This window comes from Falco rusticolus, chromosome 18 (genome assembly GCF_015220075.1).
Source record: "Falco rusticolus isolate bFalRus1 chromosome 18, bFalRus1.pri, whole genome shotgun sequence".
Classification (NCBI taxonomy): domain Eukaryota; kingdom Metazoa; phylum Chordata; class Aves; order Falconiformes; family Falconidae; genus Falco; species Falco rusticolus.
This window is the reverse complement of record NC_051204.1, coordinates 2,939,466-2,957,503: the sequence shown is the minus strand read 5'-3', so window position 1 is coordinate 2,957,503 and position 18,038 is coordinate 2,939,466. Positions and strand designations below refer to the sequence as shown.

Sequence of the window (18,038 nt, the reverse complement as noted above, 5' to 3'; positions counted from 1 at the left end):
GGACGCTGTCCTTGCTGTTGGCTTGCGATAAGGGCGCAAACTGAGTAAGATAATAAAAAGAGCAAAAGAGAAAATTGTCCTATCTCAGCAGCCACCTGAGCTGGTGGTAAGATTCCGAGCTGGACTCTAGTCCCCCAGCTGCTTTAACAACACACGCTAACACAGTCTCCAGACAGAATGTTTATTGTGGAAAGCAATGGGCATCCCCGCTCCTTCCAGGAGCAAGGCCCTGGTGTCTGTTCTCCAGGAGAAAGGTGGCTGCCTGCAGGGGGGAAGCCCTGCCTGCAGGGGAGTCCTCCTGTGCACTTCCCTGGACCATACCGAGCACCGTGCAGGCCCTTGCAAGGGCGGCTGCTCCGTGCTCAGGGCCAGGCGATTCCCCCAAGCTCGGGGCACATCCTGCCCCGCCAGGCCCGCAGCTCACTCATGGGGTTTACCGGGGCCGGGCCGAGCCCTCAGCTCTTTGCACTCTCGGCCCGCGCCCGGGCCCGGGCCCGCGCCGCCTCCGCCTCCTGCTCCAGATCGTCCAGGAACCGTTCCTGCGACACCGAGTAGAAGGTGTAGCCATCTGCGGGGGGTGCGTCAAGGAAAAGAGCAGGTGCGTCCGCGGCGCGTCCCCCCCGACCCCGCCCCGGCCCCGGAGGATACAGATGCCAAGCACCACAGCGCCGAAGCCGAGCGCCACCAGCGCGTTACGGCCGCGGAGCCGCCGCTGCAGAGCGCGCTGGCGCTGGGCGCGCTCCACCTGCGCCATGAGCAGGCGCTGCTGGGGGCTCAGCCCCGGCTCCCGCTCCGGGTCGATGCGCTGCGCGAAAGGCGCCTCCCCGCCCGGCTCTCGCGGCGCCGCCATCTTCCCCGCCGCCGCTTCCGCACAGCGCGGCGACGTCACATCCGGCGGGGACGCTGGCCAATCAGGAGGGCGCCGGCGCGGCGGGCTGGCTACGCGCAGGTGTAACGGGAGCAGGGCGTCGAGTGGTTGGCTGAGGCCCGGCGCGTGGCGGAGGAGCGCTCTGATTGGCGGAGCGCGGCCTCGTGACCAGGCAGGCGCCGAGGTGGGGCCCTGCACAGCCTGGGCTGGCGGTTGGGCACGGGCCCGGCCCCTGTCCCTGACCAGGTCCCTTTGCCTTCACCTGCACAGCCTGGGCCTGGCGCAGCGGTTGGGCCCAGTCCCGGGCGTGGTCCTGGTTCCTTTGCCTTCACCTGCACAGCCTAGGCCTGGCCCAGTGGTTGGGCCCGGTCCCGGGACCAGTCCCGGTCCCTTTGCCTTCACCTGCACAGCCACGGCCTGTCTCGGCGGCTGGGTCTGGCCCAGTCCTGGTCCCTGATCCAGTCCCAGTCCCTGTCCCTTTGCCTTCACCTGCACAGCCAGGGCCTGGCCTGGTGGTTGGGCCTGGCCTAGTCCCGGTCCCTGTCCTGGTCCCAGTCCCTGTCCCTTTGCCTTCACCTGCACAGCCAGGGCCTGGCCTGGTGGTTGGGCCTGGCCTGGTCCCGGTCCCTATCCTGGTCCCGGTCCCTGTCCCTTTGCCTTCACCTGCACAGCCAGGGCCTGGCCTGGTGGTTGGGCCTGGCCTGGTCCCGGTCCCTGTCCCTGTCCCAGTCCCTGTCCCTTTGCCTTCACCTGCACAGCCTGGGCCTGGCCCAGTGGTTGGGCCCAGTCCCTGTCCCAGTCCTTTTGCCTTCACCTGCACAGCCTGGTCCTGGCCTGGTAGTTGGGCCTGGCCTGGCCTGGTCCTGGTCCTGGTCCCTGTCCCTGACCCAGTCCCAGTCCCTGTCCCTTTGCCTTCACTTTCCCTCTCATCCCCATCTTTACCTACACCTGCCCTGTGGGCAACAGGTGCCGTGAGCCCCTTCCCCCAAACAGCCTGGCTGCCGAGGGGTTGCAGCTCCCCGGTTGTGCCTCTGGGACGCCAAGGCCCCAGCGCAGCCCTGGAGGGGCTCTCAGTGCCCTTCCCCACTGGCACCGCTGAAGCGCTGTGGTGCCTTTGAAGTAATTATTGTCCAGAGGGCTTCTGGCCCGCACTGCTCAATGGCATGCCAGGTGCAAGCAAGATCGTGGTACCGTGATGCAGACCCCATCTTCGGCCAGGTCATTCCTGAGGTTATTGAGGATAAGCTGATCTGTCTGGCCACAGAAAACGAACAGTACCTGAGCAAGCTTCCGGATCAGGCCGGATGCTTCAAAGAGACACAGATAGTGGGTGAGACTGTTTTCTCAACTACAGCTAACTCCTGAGGCAGTTAACAGCTGTATAATTAGCTTCTGTTGACTGAACTGAATGACTGTTGCACTTTTTTGCAGAATTTATATTCCTTTTGTGTGAAAAATGGCACTTGGACCAGTTGGCAAGGTACCAAGCGGTGGAGTTATTTGAAAGGTAATAAATATCCTGAACGCTCAGTGCATTTCTCATTTCTCTCATGTGGTTACACTGTGCACACTCTACACCACTCGTTCAAACAAGAGCTTTGCCTCTTTATTAATTTAATTCAAATTAACAGCTATCCATGTGTTCTGAGTATGTGCAGAATTGCTGTTCTTTTTCTCAGCAGAACTGTTTTCTGAGCAGTTGTGGGTTTTGTAGGTTTATGATCAAGCAAGTAGAACAAATCTCCAGAGAGAATGTTCAGAGTTGTGAACAAGGACAAGGGAGCAGCTGGAGCTCCCTGAAAGATCAGATAGACGACACATTTGTCCTGCGTCTTGTCTCGTGCGTTCAGCTTGCAAGCAAACTCTCCTTACACTATAACGTAAGCCAGCTAAACCTTTTCTTTTAACACTTTTTAGCAGTGTATTAATCCAGTATGTTAATCTTTCTTAGAAAGTAGATTTCCTCTTTGAAGGGCAACAATGACAATGAAATGCAAAGGATATTGCAGACCTAAATCTTTTCTGTTTAGGGCAGATCAATTGTCACTTGTCAGGTAACAATTTGTCAAGAAATGTTCCCATTTTCCTCATACTGGGGAAAAAAGCACTGGCTGTGGGAAAACTCAGCCTGTAGTTGTTGAAAACTTAGGGCTACAGAGGGTTCATACCTGCCTGGGGAAGGTTTATGGAGTAGAGGAAACCTGCAGGAAAGAAGGTCCAAACTGGATTTCTCATGCCAGCTGAAAGGAGAAGTTGGGCAGCTGGGCTAGTGGGCAGCACCACAGTGGCTCATGCTTCAGTGCCGTGGGAGGAGTTAAGCAAAAAAGTACTTTGTTCTTAGCAAGTGCCTTATGGCCTAGGAGATAATTTGTCTTTTTGTTTTTTTCCCCTCTTCAGATAGTTAACAATGACACAGCTGTAAAATTTCTGCAATCCTTAAAATACTCATACACCAAGCAGGATTTGCTCGACTCAGAGCTTGCTGTTTTAAAAACTCTGCACTTCCAGATCAGTGTGTCAACTCCTTTGGCTTACGTGGAATTGCTTCTAGAGGTTTTAGGTAAAGAGTATTAATAGGAGAGAATGGGAAAGTTTTTTAAAAAGCATAATAGAGCTATTATTGATCTGAACCAAAATGTGCCATATTACAGACTTTTGCATCCTGTGAAGGCACGTTTCAGATTGTTCAGGGCTTTACTTTTCAGATGAGAACTTTGTCCTTAGTAGAATCTGCTGAATGTTGTTGGACAGCCAGTTGTGACTCATTCAGTAAAAGATTGAGTTTAAAACCCCCAAAACATCGTGTAAGGCCACATTTTCTACGGAGACTTACCATTTTCTTTGCCCAGGCCTGAAAACCTACATTTCAGAATGAGTGAAATTATACTGAGACTGAGAAAGCTGATGGCATCAGGCAGCTTGTGGCATTCAAAAACAAAGGGCAGCTGTCACTAGAAATCTTCATCCCTCACTTACAGTAACCAATGCTTCTTTCTAATTTGGTTTAATGGCTCAAAATGCATGGCTGATTATGTATGATCTCTGTGTTAGGACATAACGGCTGCTTGCTTCCGGCAAAACCATTGTATCAGATGTGTGTGCAACTACTAGACTTCTCCTACCTTACAAGAGATAGCATCTATGACACTTTGTTGAAGATTGCCATTGAAAATTCAACACCAAGTGAACTGCAGGTGTAAGTACCTTACGTGACCATTACTTAAAATAACTATTTGAAATTAAAACCCTAAAAAAACCCCTAAGAAATAGTAGCATAATACCTATTATGCTACATTTTGGGCATGTTTTTTAAAAATTTAATTTTGGGGGGCTTTCAGCATTGTTTATTGATCTTAATATCCCAGTTCAAAGCAATGTGCTTCACCATGTTTCCTTTAGGTTAGGGGCAAGCTAGGAAAGCGTTTAACTTAATCGTAAAAACCCTGCTTTAGCACTGTCCATTAAACAGTATCAGGCTTTATTTGGACCGAATAAGCTATCATGTCCATAGGCTGTATAGCGATTACAGAAGCAGGAGCTTTTGAACTGTAAAGCTGGTGTCATTTTGCACCAGAAAACACTTTTACTTCTGCAGAGCAAAGTTTCTGACAGTAAAGGAAGATTTCATGCTGCTGGCTGTTGGAATCATCAGCACAAGCGTGTTCATACGAAACCCGGAGCACTGGAAGCAGGTACAGGCGCTTCTAAACATGTGAGCTCTACGTGAAAAAATGTGAAGGTTGCTTATATGTTGAGGCACAGCCAAGACGACAGGTAGGCTCGACTGGGAGTGGCGTGAGGGAGGTGATGACATTCAGGTTTTTTAGCAGGAAGAGTGTATACTTTTGTAAGAATAGTATGAGGGTACAGGCCAATCCCACAGGAAGGCTTGTGCTTGCACTAGTGTGAGCGTTTCCCCACGCTGCAGCTTCTTCACAGCCAGAACAAACCCCCCTAGATGTCATTTCGTTGGCAGGTGGAGAAGCGATCCCATGGGACAGCTTCCTGCCCAGACTATATACTGAATACTGTAACAGCCTATTACAGAGAGTAGCTTTTCCATTTCACTTCTTTAGTAGAAGCAATTAAGTTAGAAAAGAAAAGCAAAACAAAATACAACCCACCCAAAACAAGCAAGTAAGCAAACAAAAAAACTAACCAAATAAAAAAACATACTGAGAGGCTTCAACTTTTGTTGGAGTGTACTGATGGAGCACTATTATTCTCATTAGATTTGGAGGATTAAGAAGTATGTCTGTAAATAATGTCTCAGGCACTAATTATTTTTTTGTTTGTTTGTTGTTTTTTTTAAGGTTGTGGAGCATTTAACCAGTATCACTGGCATTACTTCACAAAGCATCTTAGAATTTTCTTATGCAGTACTGAAACATGTCATTGGCAGTACCACTCCCAAGCAACACTACAGAGGCTTTGGAACAAAAGCTCCACAGAACGGAATTTTGTCTTTCAAATAGAGCTATCTTCTACGGCCAGTCGCTACCCTATCAGCAGCAAACTGCTACGCTGCCACTAACCGACCACTTCATGTGATACTGCAGTTTGGTTCATACTTTTGAACACCAGGTGCTCCCTAACATTTCATATATTATGTGTGAATTAGAAAAACTCGACCTTTCAGGCAGTGTGCAGAAGCAAAGCAGCATTTCTCTTTCAGCACCGAAAACTTTATTGTAAGAGTTATAGCTTCTAATTTATAAGTTTCCTTTAGAGAAAACTCTTAAGAGTGGTATTTTGAAAAGGCATTAACGTGCACAGTACTCTGCTTGGTAACCTGCATTGCTAGGAGCAGCTTGCATGCCCAGCTGGTACAAACAGGGCTGTATCTTCTTTTTTGGCTCGCTGCTTTTTAAAAACTAAAGCACTGTCCTGGGCAGCCTGCTGCAGCCAGGCTGCTTGTTCCTGCATTCCCTCTTTGCCACTGCTCAGAGCTTGTTCGCTCTTGCCCCAAAAAAAGCCACCTAGTTGACCGGTGTCATGAAAAGGACAGAATCCCACCAGTTTTGCAAGCAATGCAAGTGTTCAGCACGTCCATGTAAGTGCCAGGGGCTGTTCACGCTGCGCCTGGCATACGCCAGATGAAAGCACGCCTTGTGTAGAGCAGTGGTTTATTATTTACTTAGTGTATATCTGTGCAAGAACCGGCTGCAGGAAGTATTACAAATAGTCAGTATCACCGTAGCGAACACATACTTTAAACTGTATCAAACCTCGTTAAGGTCAGTGGCACAAAGAAGTGCTGATATGACTTAGAAAATACTTTATTTCAAACTGTAGTTACTCTTAAATGACCAAGCAGTTTCCATGAGTTCTTCCACCTTATTCCCTATGTTTGTAACATTTTGCTTTTCTCATCTGTGTTAAACTGTAACAGAGTAGTATCAAACTCACTGGTGAATTTCAGCAGTAATTTATACACATATCTATAAACCTCAGAAGTGCTGGTTTAGCATCTGTTTAATAGCCGATTTTTTTTATTCTGTTCAGCTCAATGATATAACTTTACATATTGCTTTTCTATATACTACTTGTAATAATGGTATTTTAAATAAAGTGTCTTGTGGATTTTTGGTATTGTAAACATTTTGTACTGGTTAATATTAAGAGACATCTCGATTTGACTTTCTCCAACGAAACGCAGACACTCTACAGCTGCCAGGACGAGTTCTTTACATGGTTATTTGTTATAGAATTGGGATGAGACCCAGGCAAGACCCCACTTCAGGTTAGTTAACATGAATTTTAGTGCTTTTGTCCATTGCTCCTCAGAGTTAAATTGCGTTTTAATAGAGTAAGAGCCGCCACTGCCACCTGTATCTTCAATCTTCCCTTTCTCCACGTCCATCCTGTGTCACACACAAGATTTTATTAGCGCATTACCATCGCAAGCGTTTAATCTCAGTACGATATCAAATACTAAAATCCACATCTGACATTCCTATTATTCTGTGTAAGGATACTTTGTTTTTAAAGGAAATCTAGCAAGCCTCAGATCTTCACCCGAGGAACTAGCTTGAAATTTCAGTTCAGTTAAGAGCAAATATGGTAATCCTGCACGTTATACAGATGATTTCAGAAAGACAGGACTGAAACAGCAAGCAGTGCTGTAGGCTGCTCCAGAGGCTGGTCAGTGTTGCACAGGACAGCACACCAGGCCTTAACGTGACACGTTATGTAGCAACACTCACCTATAAGGCAAACAAAACCGAGTTTCGCCTTTTTCCACTTCCTCTTTGAACTGCTGCACGCAGTCCAGGAAAGCCACCATTGCATGATCAAACTTATTGTCCCAGAAGAACCTCAGGCCTCCAGAACAGTACAAGGGGAGTTCCTGAAAAAGAGATTTGTTTCAGGCACCCCAAACGCTCCATTTTAGATACTGTCACTGCAGCTCTTTAGTCCTGTGCGAGGCTTAAATTTGTCATAGGATGCTTAGAAATGGTTTGTGGCACGTAGTAGCGGGACTTGTTTTGTGCAAAGAGCCTACTGCGTGTAGGCCTGGGTTCCTAATGACCAACAGCCTCCCAAATCACTGTATCTCTGGCCAGCTGTGGTCAAGTTCAAGAGCCCTGTCACATTTTAATGCTGCTGGATGGCAGAATGACTGGCTTGATACAAGATAGAGTGAGACGATGCTACAGGCAGCCAGCTCTCCTGTACTGTATATTCATAAAGAGCTGAGCTTGCCTTCTGCGTCCCCAGCATGACCAGGGCTCTGGGGCATTCAAGGTCAGCGTCCTCCAATTCATGCAGAGTCTCTTACCTTTGATTTGTCCGTGAGGGACTCTAAATACGAGTGGTTGCCGTACGGTACCAGGCGGTATCTGAAAGGAGACAGGATTCACAAGCAGATGAGCCCAACTGCCTTTATCTGGGTTGTAAGTGAAGTTTGTATTGTGTTGGATATACCTTTGAAATTTCAGGCCCATTTTGTTAGCGAGGGCGTGTAGCAACAGCACGGTCTGCCCCCAGGCAGCATTGATCTCATTCCATTCTACAGGAACACTGGGGAGACGGCCAAGTCTGAAGTTATTTATTGTGCCAAACTGACCACTGTGCCTGCGATAAGAAGAATTATAAATAAACACACTGGGGCAGGACCAGCTTCTAACACAGCTAACCAAACAAGGGCCGTGTACTGAACAGTTACGGAACGCACGCTGCTAACCAAGCAGAAGGAGGGTTTGGGGGCTGTGGCTAAAAGGCATTTATAAATACCAACCACTTGTTTATAACAGTTAAAGAAAAAAAAAACAACAAAACAACCAACAATCAAACCTAAGAAATCCCCCCCAGCCAAACACCCAAACCCCTGAGCTACCTGCTCCGTGAAGCCTGACATTAAAGCGTTACCGTTGGCTCACACACTGGGTCTCGGTTCGTTAACAGGGTTCGTGGAAGAGCCATTTCAGTCTACTCAGAGATCTACACGGTGTTGCAAACCTCTCTCAGCTGACGCTGTTGACAGCTGTGGCCACCTGCTTTGTTGTGTAGCAACTATGACTTCAGCAGCACTTTTCCTGTCCAATGCAGTCTTACTTAAACGGCCCTAGGCTGCAGATTCTTAGCAAACTGACGAGGTATTCCAGCAACTACATTACCAGATGTGAAAGGTTGCATTAAACACGTTGGTTTTCTTTAATTTATCCAATTGCATCTGGGCATAGCGCATTTGGTTGTCCACACTTTTCAGCTCGTCATCTAGCTCCAGTTGTTGCCTCTTGAATTCACAATATTCTTTCTGATACCTTTTAATAAAAGCAAGACAGGAAATGTTAAGTACAGGCATTTAGTGACTGCTCCTAGGGCATACTAGGTTTTTTTTTAGTCTAGCCAATTTTGCAAAAAGTAAGCCACTTGCATCTGAGCATTATTGACAGGCTTCTCCGCGCTATCATCTCATTTATGTTACCTAAAATCCCTGCCATAAGCTGCAGTTGAGGTTCACTCACTGAGCTTCCTCCTGCTCCAGCCGCTCTGCCTCTGCCCTGACTCTCTCAAAGTCTTCAGCCACAGTCTTGCGGTTCTTCTCAACGTCCTCCAGCTCCTGAATCAGCTGCTCTTCCTCCAGCGCAAGTTCTTTCAGTTCCATTTGCAGTTTCTCCTTATCATCCTCATTCATTTGCTCCAGTATCTCCAGGCATCTCCTAAAGGAGAGCAACAGGATTACCAAAACAGGGATCCTGGGAAGCCCCCACCACTGACAGCCCCCAGTTCGGCGACAGCCTGCACACGCGAGCAGAAGCACAAGCGGGGACTCGAGCGTGCGTGCACCTCTCGTTCATCCCAGACTCTCTGTGCTGATCCTGCGCTGCGGGTCAGGAATGCACGCAGGAGAACAGGGGGGCTAGATGGTGACCAAGGATCTGTGACTGCCTGTCAGCAACTGTCTCTGTGACACCCTCGATCGCCTGGGAATGCTGCCACACGGGCAGCGTGGGCAGGCGGCACCAGTCGCTCTGATGGGCTCACAGGCTTCAGCTGGAGAAGCTGCATGCCACAGGACTCTCAAAAATAAGTTTTTCATTTCATTCAGACAAAGAAAACCCCAAGCACTGAAGCTGGGGACATCTCTTACGGATCAGGGAAAGTCAGATCAGGGCCGTATTCCTTCTCTAGGCTTCAAGCTAAAGCAACTTGGTCTTGGGTCACCTCCAGACCACTCACTTGTAGTTCTGGCACTCGTTCTCCGTAATGTTAAGCTGTGTGTCTAGTTGGTCCAGCAGAGTGTCCGTGCATTCCTCACACAGGGGGTGATCCACATCCGTCTGCCCAGACATAATGTCAAAGAGGTCGCCGGTGACCTGCAGGAAGAGCTCACCATTAGCTCCAGCGACGGCACAGGCAGCTGCTGGCTGGTTTTCAGCAGGCGGGCTTGTGCTTCTTCAGTTGGCAAAGTAATTTTTTGCAGATCAGATCTTGATTTAAAATAAGCCAGCTTTACCAAACTACTCACCAACAACAGTACCGGAAGACCAGCGCTACGGGAGACTTTGCAGTTTAATCTTGCAGAGCATCTGGAAAAACTGATGCCCCGTTCAAAAGCACCAGAGCTTACCAGCTGGTGTAAAACTTGCCTTCAGTCTCCGGCTGAGGTTTTCCATCGTGCCGCCATCTGACGCCTCTCCGATCAGTGTAAAACTGTTGGCGCTCTCTGTTGACATCATTCTTGGAAAAAATTTTACGGAAAGCTGAGTGCCAAGGGTCTGGGGGAGGCAGGTGTGGTGCTAGCCTTAAAACTGAGCCTAGATTGGCAGTCGGGAAGGACGGACACGCAGGATGCACCCGCGAGAGGACGGGGCAGCCTGCGCCTCTGCCAGGACAGCATTAAGTCATAGCTACGAGCAGCATCCTGAGTGCCGTGCCCGGGATTTACGTGCCCCCAGATGGCCTTGCCGCTCGCTGGGGGCCCGGTGCCGCGGGGTCCCCCGGGGCAGGCTCCCAAGGGGACGCACCCAGCGGCTGCCCCTGCGGCAGCGCCCGGGGGCTCGGGTTGCCCGGCGGGGACTGTGGGGGCCCTGCCCAGCGGGAGAGGGGCTGGGGGTGCAGCGGTGGCCGTACCTGGCCGGCGGGATGAACCTCCTGGACACGCCATCCTGCCGGTTCTCCGCGAAGGCCTCCTGCGGGCACAGGGACACCGTCACCGCCGGGGCCCGGGAGGGGACGGGGGGATGAAGGTTCCGCCACCGCCCTCCGCCGCGCCGTACCTCCGTCAGGGCGCTCTCCTCCTCGGGCGCGTCCCCGGGCCGCGCGGGGGCGGCGGTCAGCAGCGGGGCTGCGGGAGAGGAGGCGTCACCCCGGGTCAGGCCTAGCCCCGCGGCCCGGCCCCGGCCCCCCGCCCGCCCCGCCGGTACCGGTCAGCTCCTGGATGGTGAGGCGGTCCAGGATCTTGAAGGAGGTGTCGAGCTTCAGCGGCTGGCTGCAGCGCTGGCACACGAAGCTGACCTGCGTGGTGCAGGCGGGCGGGCGGCTCCCCTCCATGCCGCCGGCTCAGCCCCGCGCCCGCTCCGCCATCGCCGCGCGCCGGATGTGACGCAGCGCGGCGGGGCACGGTCCTGGCAGGGGTGTAAGCGCCGCGGCCGCCATTTTCCCTTCGCCTCGCCCCGCCCCGTGTGAGCGGCCAGGACCCGGCGGGACGCGTGCGCGGGGTCACGTGGGCGGCGGGCGCGCGTCCCATTGGCGGGCGCGCGGCGTGAGGTCAGTTCCGGTGGCGGCGACGCCGGTGGTGGGGCAGGCGGCAGCGCGGCCCCGCGCCAGACCCGCAGCCGGACCCGCCCGCCGCCGCCATGGCCTCGCTGCTCAAGGTGGACCCGGAGGTGAAGCTCAAGGTGCGCCCTGGGCGCGGCCCGCCCCGCCCCGCCGCCGCAGCTCCCCCACCCCCCCGCCGCCTCAGCGGCCCCGCCGGGCCGGGCCTCGGGGCCCCGCCGCCCCGCCCCGGCCGTGCGGCCGGCCCGCCCCGCTGGGCCCCCCCGGCCCCGCCGCTCCCCCGCGGGCTGGGCGGGAGCGCCCCGCGGCCGCCCCCGAGCGGTGCCCCGGCGGAGGGGGCCGCGGGCTGGGCCCGTGCGGCGCGGGGGATCTGCCGCCCCGCAGCCAGCCCTGGCGGGAGCCGCGGGTTTCCCGTCCCCCCGCGCCTTCTCTCGCCGTTCCGCCCCGGTCTCCTGAGTGCCGCCCGCGCAGGCGAGACCCGCGGGGAGCGGCTTGTGCCGCCCCTTGGCGGCCGCCGCTCGGTGCTCGCGGGCTCTCCCGGCCCGTGGGGGGGCAGAGCCGCGCTGGAGCCGCGGGGCTCGGGCCGTGGCGGAGCTCCCGCATCCTCAGGGCGCGGCGCGGCCGTGGCTGAACTCCTGCATCCGTGGGGCCGTGGCCGAGCTCCCGCATCCGCAGGGTGCGGCGGGGCCGTGGCTGAGCTCCTGCATCTCTGGGGCCATAGCTGAGCTCCCACATCCTCAGGGTGCGGTGGGGCCGTGGCTGAGCTCCCACATCCGCAGGGCACGGTGCTCGGCTCGTGCTGGGCCCCGCTTTTTTGGAAATGACTCTGAACTGTTGTTGGCTTTTTTTCCTTCTGCAGGTTGACTCCTTCAGGGAGCGGATCACGAGTGAGGTGAGGAGCATCTCTCTGCCACTGCCCCAGAGTGTGGTAGCGCAGCAAAGAGGCCGTTCGGCCGTATCTTTCTGATGGGCTTGATTGCGATTTGGGCCTCTCCTGGAAGCTTAGTGGTGCTCAGTGCCAGTTATAAACTGGAGCAAGGTTACTGGGCCTCATGGCTCTCCTGGCATCTTGGCTTAGCGTGACGGTTGGCAGCAGGCAGAACTTATGTTCTCTCCTGTTTCCTGCCTTTTGGACAGTTGATTTCTGCGGCGTTCTTACCTATTAGCGGGAACTTCGTGGCGTTGTTTCATGTCATTGTCTTGTCCTTTCTCAGGCTGAAGACCTGGTGGCAAACTTTTTCCCAAAGAAGCTGTTAGAACTCGATGGGTTCCTTAAGGTAAGGGATACAAATGACATATACTTTTTCATTTGCAGCTAGAAGTTGAAAGCCGTGTGGCAGGTCTTGTCCTGTGCATTTTATTGTCTGTTTCACCTTGTTACGAAGACACGAAGCAGTGGCTTGGTTGCTTGCATGCATTTGAGCACTGCTAGCTCTAGAGGGTGTGCTTCCTTTTTCCTTTGTGTGATCACCACATTTATCTTTTCTGCGTATTTGGCAACTTTGGGCCGTCCTTTGCGATGCTGTAGTCTCACAGGAACCCCAGTGCTGCAGACAGTTGATAGCTTTGATAGCAGTCTGGAGCTGGCACTTTGCTGTTGGGTGGAGGGAGGTCTTGTCACAAGCCTATTGTTATAGATTTTTTTAGGGTTTTTTTTTCACTCATCCTTGCTTTATAGTTGGATAAGGGGGAGGTCTGAATCTTTTGTCTTCTTGTTGTGTTTGGTGTGGCTGAACTTATTAGTTCATAATTAAATAACAAAAATCCTCTTTATTTTCCAGGAGCCTATCCTGAATATTCATGATCTCACTCAGATCCATTCGGACATGAACCTCCCAGTGCCTGACCCAATTCTTCTCACGAACAGCCATGATGGACTGGATGGGGTAAGGTTACTCTCTTGGCTGTGATCCCTATTTCTGTTAATTAAAACTGCATGGCTTGCTGTGTGCTGGAATAGGACATTCTTATTAATAACATGCTATGGCTCTCCCAAAGGCTTTTAGGAATTGGTCTCTCGAGCTTGGGAAGTCTGCTGGAGGTAACGCTGTGCTCTGCAGCCCTCCTTTGTTTTTAAGGAAGAATGGTTAGAAACCAGGAGCATAGCAGAGGCTCTAAAGTTTTCCTTGTTTCCTTTACAACACTGTTACAGCTTACGACTAGTTTGTGAGTAAAACGTTTTGTATATTTTAGCCAAATATGAAAAAGAGGAAGCTGGAAGACCGCGAAGAGACCTTTCAGGGTAAGAGTCCCCAAGTCTCTTGTGTTGCTGCCTGCCCCCTGAACCAGTGCACCATACCTTAGGGATGTGAAATCAGTTGAACCCCGCTTGACCTGTCCTGACAGCAGCTGCTGCTTGTGCTAGCCTGTTCCCACAACCTCTTAGAGCCTGACCTACAGACGTTCTCTTGTGGAGGAGTCAGGTTCCAGCTCTTAAAAGCATAATTAGGACTTCTCTCATAGACATAAGGAGTACTTGCTTGAGCTTGGCCTGCTGACAGAGGCCGCTGATCTCCCTGTGGCTCTGTGCTGAAAGCTCTCCTTGTCTGGAGGAAGATACCAGGCTTTGGATTAAGCTGAGGCAGAAACAGCTCATACACGTGCATCAGGAAAATCCTTTGTGCCCAGCCTCAGCAACCTAGAGCTCTTCAGCTCTCATCTCCACTCCGTGTTTTCTCTTTTCCTTCCTTTGTGGTAACCGCTGTTATCCCACATCAGATTTCCCCTTCCCCACAGGTTAGCTGTAGCCTGGATCAGTGTCCACTGCTAGCCTTTGCAGGAGATAGGACACTTGGGTGGACGTTCGGTCTGATCCCCTGGCGCAGCTGTTCCTACGCGTTGCTAACGCCAGGTGTTTTTCTGCTGTGCCGCTAGGTACCAAAGTGTTCGTGATGCCCAATGGGATGCTGAAGAGCAACCAGCAGCTGGTGGACATCATTGAGAAAGTGAAACCAGAAATCAGGCTGCTTATCGAGAAGTGTAATACGGTGGGTATGAGCGCTGGAGCAAGCGGAGACGGTAGGATGCTTTTGCTCCTGGAGAGGCAAAGCTGCTTTGGGCGGAAAGAGCGGCCCCCTCTATCCTGTAGGCAAGGAGAGGCAGGATTTGTATGGCAGTGCCTGAAACTGGCTAGGAGGTAGTTTTAGGGAAATTATGTTTTTCTGAGCCCTCAGGGAGCTCTGCAGCTCACCTGAAGGAGGAGGAGGTCTGTCACACAGGCCTCCTGGAGGCTTTTCTTCGCCCTTCTTTGTCACAGACACCTGCCAAGAGCTTCCCATGGGAAGCTGGGCTTGTGGGGTGTCCCAGCTGTGGTGGGGAACGATCCCCTTGGGAGTGCTGCATGAGCATGAAGGACATGCAGGAGTTTTATCATGAACTGTGGGGCAAAGGCAGAGTCCTGGAGGGGCTGGTAAAACTTCTGAGAAAGAGACCTTTGTGGAGGTGTTGGTGTTGATCAGTGTTGTGATCTCTCCACCACAGGTCAAAATGTGGGTGCAGCTCCTCATCCCCAGGATAGAAGATGGAAACAACTTCGGTGTTTCTATTCAGGTAAGGCACCGCTGGCTCTGTGCCCTGCTGCAGGAGAGTGCCATGCTCCAGGGACGACAAGGGTCTCTTGGGTTCCTCTGAATCTTTCATTTGATGGTATCCAACAGCTGCAGTCATGGGGTTGGGTTAGGTTTTAGAACCCAAACCTGAGCTTGATATGGCAGGGCTGAGACATGTTGCTTTTGGAGCCCTGACAGCCAGTTGCATTCTCCTGAAGCTAATTAATGGCTTCGTTGTCTTCCCTGCAGGAGGAAACAGTTGCTGAGCTTCGAACTGTGGAGAGTGAGGCAGCATCCTACCTGGACCAGATTTCTAGGTAGGCATGCAAGAACAGACCTCTTTTGGGGGATCCCCTTGGAAAAGGAAAGTGTTTGGGGAAGGTCCCCCAGCTTTTCTAGGGCAGCTTGGGCCTGACAAAAACCTTGGTGCTATTTGTCTGACCTTGAGTCTCTCCCTTTTCCTACCAGATATTATATCACAAGAGCAAAGTTGGTTTCCAAAATAGCCAAGTACCCTCATGTGGTAAGTAAGCAGGGAGGTGGAGATCTACGTGTTACACGCTGCTGCTCTTTGGGCTGCTTCATCACTGTCCTTGAGCTGAGCGTCCTGGGGAAAAGGGAGGATGGTAAACGGATGCAGGACACCTGTGTTAGAGGAGAGCAAGATGAAGGGGGGGTTCCTTTGTGGATGGTAGGACCTTCACTTGGTGTCTGGGAGGCACAGCTGAGCTTGGGCCGCTCAGCTGTGTGTCTGCTCTCTGTAGGAGGACTACCGCCGCACAGTGACAGAGATCGACGAGAAGGAGTACATTAGCCTGCGCCTGATCATTTCAGAGCTGAGGAATCAATATGTAAGTGAAAAACCAGAGCTTGCGCTGGCTCCCCGCACAGCAGTGGAGAGAGCCCTTTTGATCCTGCTGCTGCTTTTCCCTTTTCCTATGAGTACGCTTAGTCCTGGTCCTGCTCCGCTTTGGCTGTAACAAGAAGAGCCTCTCCACCATCTCCTAGAGATGCGGGTGTTTCCAGCTGAAAGTTCACAAGAATCTAGCACAAAATACTCCTTCCACCTCTGTGGGAACCTGTGGTCCTAAACTTTTTGTGCAGTACCGGCCATTCCTGGGGGTCTGTAAAGGAATCTTTTTCAGCGTTACACGCAGTGGCTTCTGTAAAGCCTGGCTGAAGGAAGCCCTTATCTTAACTGGGGGGGTGATTGCACGCAGGGGCTGAGGGTAGTGCTGAGGTGAGCTGTGTTGCTGTTGTAACCAGTGCTCACTGTGAGAGCTGAACACTGGATGACTTCACCCTTCTTGTCTGAGTCCTGTTCTCCCTTCTTGCAGGTCACTTTGCATGACATGATCCTTAAAAACATTGAGAAGATCAAGAGGCCTCGGAGCAGCAATGCTGAGACCCTCTATTAAGTGTCAACGTTTGAACTTGAGAACTGTTCAGTCAACTAAAGACCGTCATTGCCTTGGTTTGTTACGTGACTATCGAGATGGGAAACTGGCTGGAAATAGTATCGCATTCTTAGTTAAACTCTAAAGAAATTCTCGCCTAGTTTTGTGATTGGTTTTGTTCAGGTCTCAGGAGCTTTCCCTCCCTCCAGTAATGTAAAGAGAAGGCCGTGCTGCTTTGGGGTGCCCTAGAGGCTACTGCAGAGTAAGAGCACCAGCCAGGCAGGAACATTCCTTCATGCCTTTTCCTACCTGGGTAGGAACGACACTAGAGACCAAGCCCTTGTCCTGTCCCATCTCTTGGCTGGAGGCTTCACTAGGGGTCTCCAGGAATGGGGCAGACAGTCTGCAGCACGAGAGCAAGCCCAGGTGCTGGTGCAGAGGCGGAGAAGCTCGCTCTCCTCGCCGCTGGCTGTAGCTGGGCCCCTCTGTCGCTGGTGTTCTGCACTGACCCATTGCAAAGCCAGGGGACCCTGCCCCTTCGGGGCTGGTGGCAGCAGCCGCGCTCCCGAGCTGCTGGGCAGTCTGCACTCCTTTTCTGGCGCTCTTCTGACTCAGCAGAGCCTGCCCCATCTGTCTCTGCCTTGTCAGTTCTGGCTGGATCAGTGCAGAGGGCGAGGTGGTGCTTGAAACTAGGGCTGGTTGCTGTCCTGGCTGGTCTGAGCTCAGGTGGCTTCCGCTCCTATTTGTGATTTGACTAGAGCCACTTTCTTGGCTCAAACCAACGTGACTTGACATACGTCCCAGTGCCCCTTCAGCATGAGATGCTTTTGCCCGGGCTGAGGGAAGGGAGGGGCCAGAGGTCCGATACTGAAGTCCTGATAGTCTCTGCACATGGTCACCCTGAGACCTGCTGTCCCCTGGCAGTGCTCCCCACTGCCTGGGCAGAGCAGGCCAGCTGTGGCAGTTGGTGCTTGGGGGTGAGGGTGGCTGATCCCCACCCAGGACCATTTGCAGACCTTGTAGTCTTTCCCCTGCAAAGGGCACGCTCGTGTGCCTGGTGACTCCTCTAAACCGCTGGAATGTTTCATGGTCCATTGCAAACCCTTTTGGAAATGACTGGTTGTGTTGCGTCAGTTTTTGTGTGTGGCAGGTGGGCCCATAACACTGCGGGCTCCAAAAATTTCTTATTTATAGTATTTCTACTTAAGTCCCCTATTCAGGGAACGTTAAATCAATTGTTTCAGGAACCTTGCTGTTCCCTGGGTCTCACTGTTACACCTGTATATTCTTATTGTGCAGTAGCCTTAATAGTTTGTGTTAACCTCATTGTAACAACAGTGACAAAATGAATTAACTTTCTACCCTTTTTTTTTCTTTTTTTTTTCTTTTTTTTTTTTTTTTTTTTACTTTTGGTTTCTTTTGCTTCCACATCTAAGAGCCATGTTGTCTCTTGCTGGTTTCCCAGGGATTTGCCCAGAGTGTGGTGGGCTGCTGGCCCTTGCTATAGGCTCTTCTGTTGTTGTTTGTAGTTAAGTCAACTCTTAGTCTTCCCGCTAATAAATATTCAGTAACAAACCAACTGCGTTCTCGCTGCTGTCTGGGAGCAGCACTTCCCCTTGTGTTTCTTTGTATTGATTCCTTTTAATTTGTTTGGCTCTCTTTGCCAGATGAAAGTATGTAAACTTTTACCATGTCAAGAAATTAAAATAAGGTGCTTGGAATTCTTTTAAGGTAGCCCCTTGTGTGTGATGCTGAGCTCTTAGGCTGTGCAGTGTTAATGTCTGTTCTGGTCCTCTCTTTCTCACATCCAGTTGGTCCTTCCCTGCATTCTCCTCATTCCTCTTTCTGATTGCGTTGTAAAATGCTATGCACTGCTTCGTCAGTCCTTTCTATTCCTTTCGCATGCCCTATGCTGGGCCCACGGTCTTGGGTTTAATGCGAGCAGTCCCACCTCAACCCAGTGTGTGGGACTCGGGCTGTCTCGGTTAAAGTAGCCACGAG

At 51.9% G+C, this 18,038-nt stretch overlaps 4 protein-coding genes across 4 annotated transcripts; 2 read left to right on the top strand and 2 right to left on the bottom strand.

The window, feature by feature from the left end:
* Window positions 1–167: 167 nt before the first annotated feature.
* Window positions 168–888, bottom strand: LOC119158769 (cytochrome c oxidase assembly factor 3 homolog, mitochondrial). Its single transcript, XM_037411086.1, has 2 exons — window positions 649–888; window positions 168–568 (listed from the first exon to the last, which is right to left on the bottom strand). The coding sequence occupies exons 1-2, from the start codon at window positions 848–850 to the stop codon at window positions 456–458; spliced, it is 315 nt and encodes a 104-aa protein (XP_037266983.1). The 5' UTR covers window positions 851–888; the 3' UTR covers window positions 168–455.
* A 1,138-nt stretch (window positions 889–2,026) lies between these two features.
* Window positions 2,027–5,834, top strand: CNTD1 (cyclin N-terminal domain containing 1). Its single transcript, XM_037411553.1, has 7 exons — window positions 2,027–2,198; window positions 2,300–2,375; window positions 2,583–2,748; window positions 3,266–3,428; window positions 3,920–4,064; window positions 4,464–4,560; window positions 5,182–5,834. Exons 1-7 carry the CDS (start codon window positions 2,027–2,029, stop codon window positions 5,341–5,343), a joined length of 981 nt encoding a protein of 326 aa, XP_037267450.1. The 3' UTR covers window positions 5,344–5,834.
* A 146-nt stretch (window positions 5,835–5,980) lies between these two features.
* Window positions 5,981–10,931, bottom strand: BECN1 (beclin 1). The gene is made up of 11 exons (XM_037411073.1): window positions 10,741–10,931; window positions 10,594–10,661; window positions 10,448–10,506; window positions 9,964–10,054; window positions 9,554–9,690; window positions 8,839–9,033; window positions 8,488–8,634; window positions 7,796–7,945; window positions 7,650–7,710; window positions 7,075–7,217; window positions 5,981–6,732 (listed from the first exon to the last, which is right to left on the bottom strand). The coding sequence occupies exons 1-11, from the start codon at window positions 10,865–10,867 to the stop codon at window positions 6,564–6,566; spliced, it is 1,347 nt and encodes a 448-aa protein (XP_037266970.1). The 5' UTR covers window positions 10,868–10,931; the 3' UTR covers window positions 5,981–6,563.
* Window positions 10,932–11,074: 143 nt separating this feature from the next.
* On the top strand, window positions 11,075–17,763 carry PSME3 (proteasome activator subunit 3). Its single transcript, XM_037411079.1, has 11 exons — window positions 11,075–11,214; window positions 11,952–11,984; window positions 12,307–12,369; window positions 12,874–12,978; window positions 13,286–13,334; window positions 13,967–14,079; window positions 14,573–14,641; window positions 14,890–14,957; window positions 15,109–15,163; window positions 15,405–15,491; window positions 15,978–17,763. Exons 1-11 carry the CDS (start codon window positions 11,173–11,175, stop codon window positions 16,056–16,058), a joined length of 765 nt encoding a protein of 254 aa, XP_037266976.1. The 5' UTR covers window positions 11,075–11,172; the 3' UTR covers window positions 16,059–17,763.
* The last annotated feature ends 275 nt before the right edge of the window (window positions 17,764–18,038 follow it).

Bases quoted from the DNA above. Each gene is read 5' to 3' on its own strand.
- CNTD1 (XM_037411553.1), top strand. From the start codon at position 2,027: ATGGCATGCCAGGTGCAAGCAAGATCGTGGTACCGTGATGCAGACCCC. The intron at 2,199-2,299 runs GTGAGACTGTTT...ACTTTTTTGCAG, and splicing joins CAAAGAGACACAGATAGTGG to AATTTATATTCCTTTTGTGT. The intron at 4,561-5,181 runs GTACAGGCGCTT...GTTTTTTTTAAG, and splicing joins ACCCGGAGCACTGGAAGCAG to GTTGTGGAGCATTTAACCAG.
- LOC119158769 (XM_037411086.1), bottom strand. From the start codon at position 850: ATGGCGGCGCCGCGAGAGCCGGGCGGGGAGGCGCCTTTCGCGCAGCGC. The intron at 569-648 runs GTATCCTCCGGG...CACCCCCCGCAG, and splicing joins CGCTGTGGTGCTTGGCATCT to ATGGCTACACCTTCTACTCG.
- PSME3 (XM_037411079.1), top strand. From the start codon at position 11,173: ATGGCCTCGCTGCTCAAGGTGGACCCGGAGGTGAAGCTCAAG. The intron at 12,370-12,873 runs GTAAGGGATACA...TTTATTTTCCAG, and splicing joins AACTCGATGGGTTCCTTAAG to GAGCCTATCCTGAATATTCA. The intron at 15,492-15,977 runs GTAAGTGAAAAA...CCCTTCTTGCAG, and splicing joins CAGAGCTGAGGAATCAATAT to GTCACTTTGCATGACATGAT.
- BECN1 (XM_037411073.1), bottom strand. From the start codon at position 10,867: ATGGAGGGGAGCCGCCCGCCCGCCTGCACCACGCAGGTCAGCTTCGTG. The intron at 7,946-8,487 runs GTAATGTAGTTG...TTCTTATCGCAG, and splicing joins AATGCAACCTTTCACATCTG to GCACAGTGGTCAGTTTGGCA. The intron at 7,711-7,795 runs GTATATCCAACA...GTCTCCTTTCAG, and splicing joins ATGGGCCTGAAATTTCAAAG to ATACCGCCTGGTACCGTACG.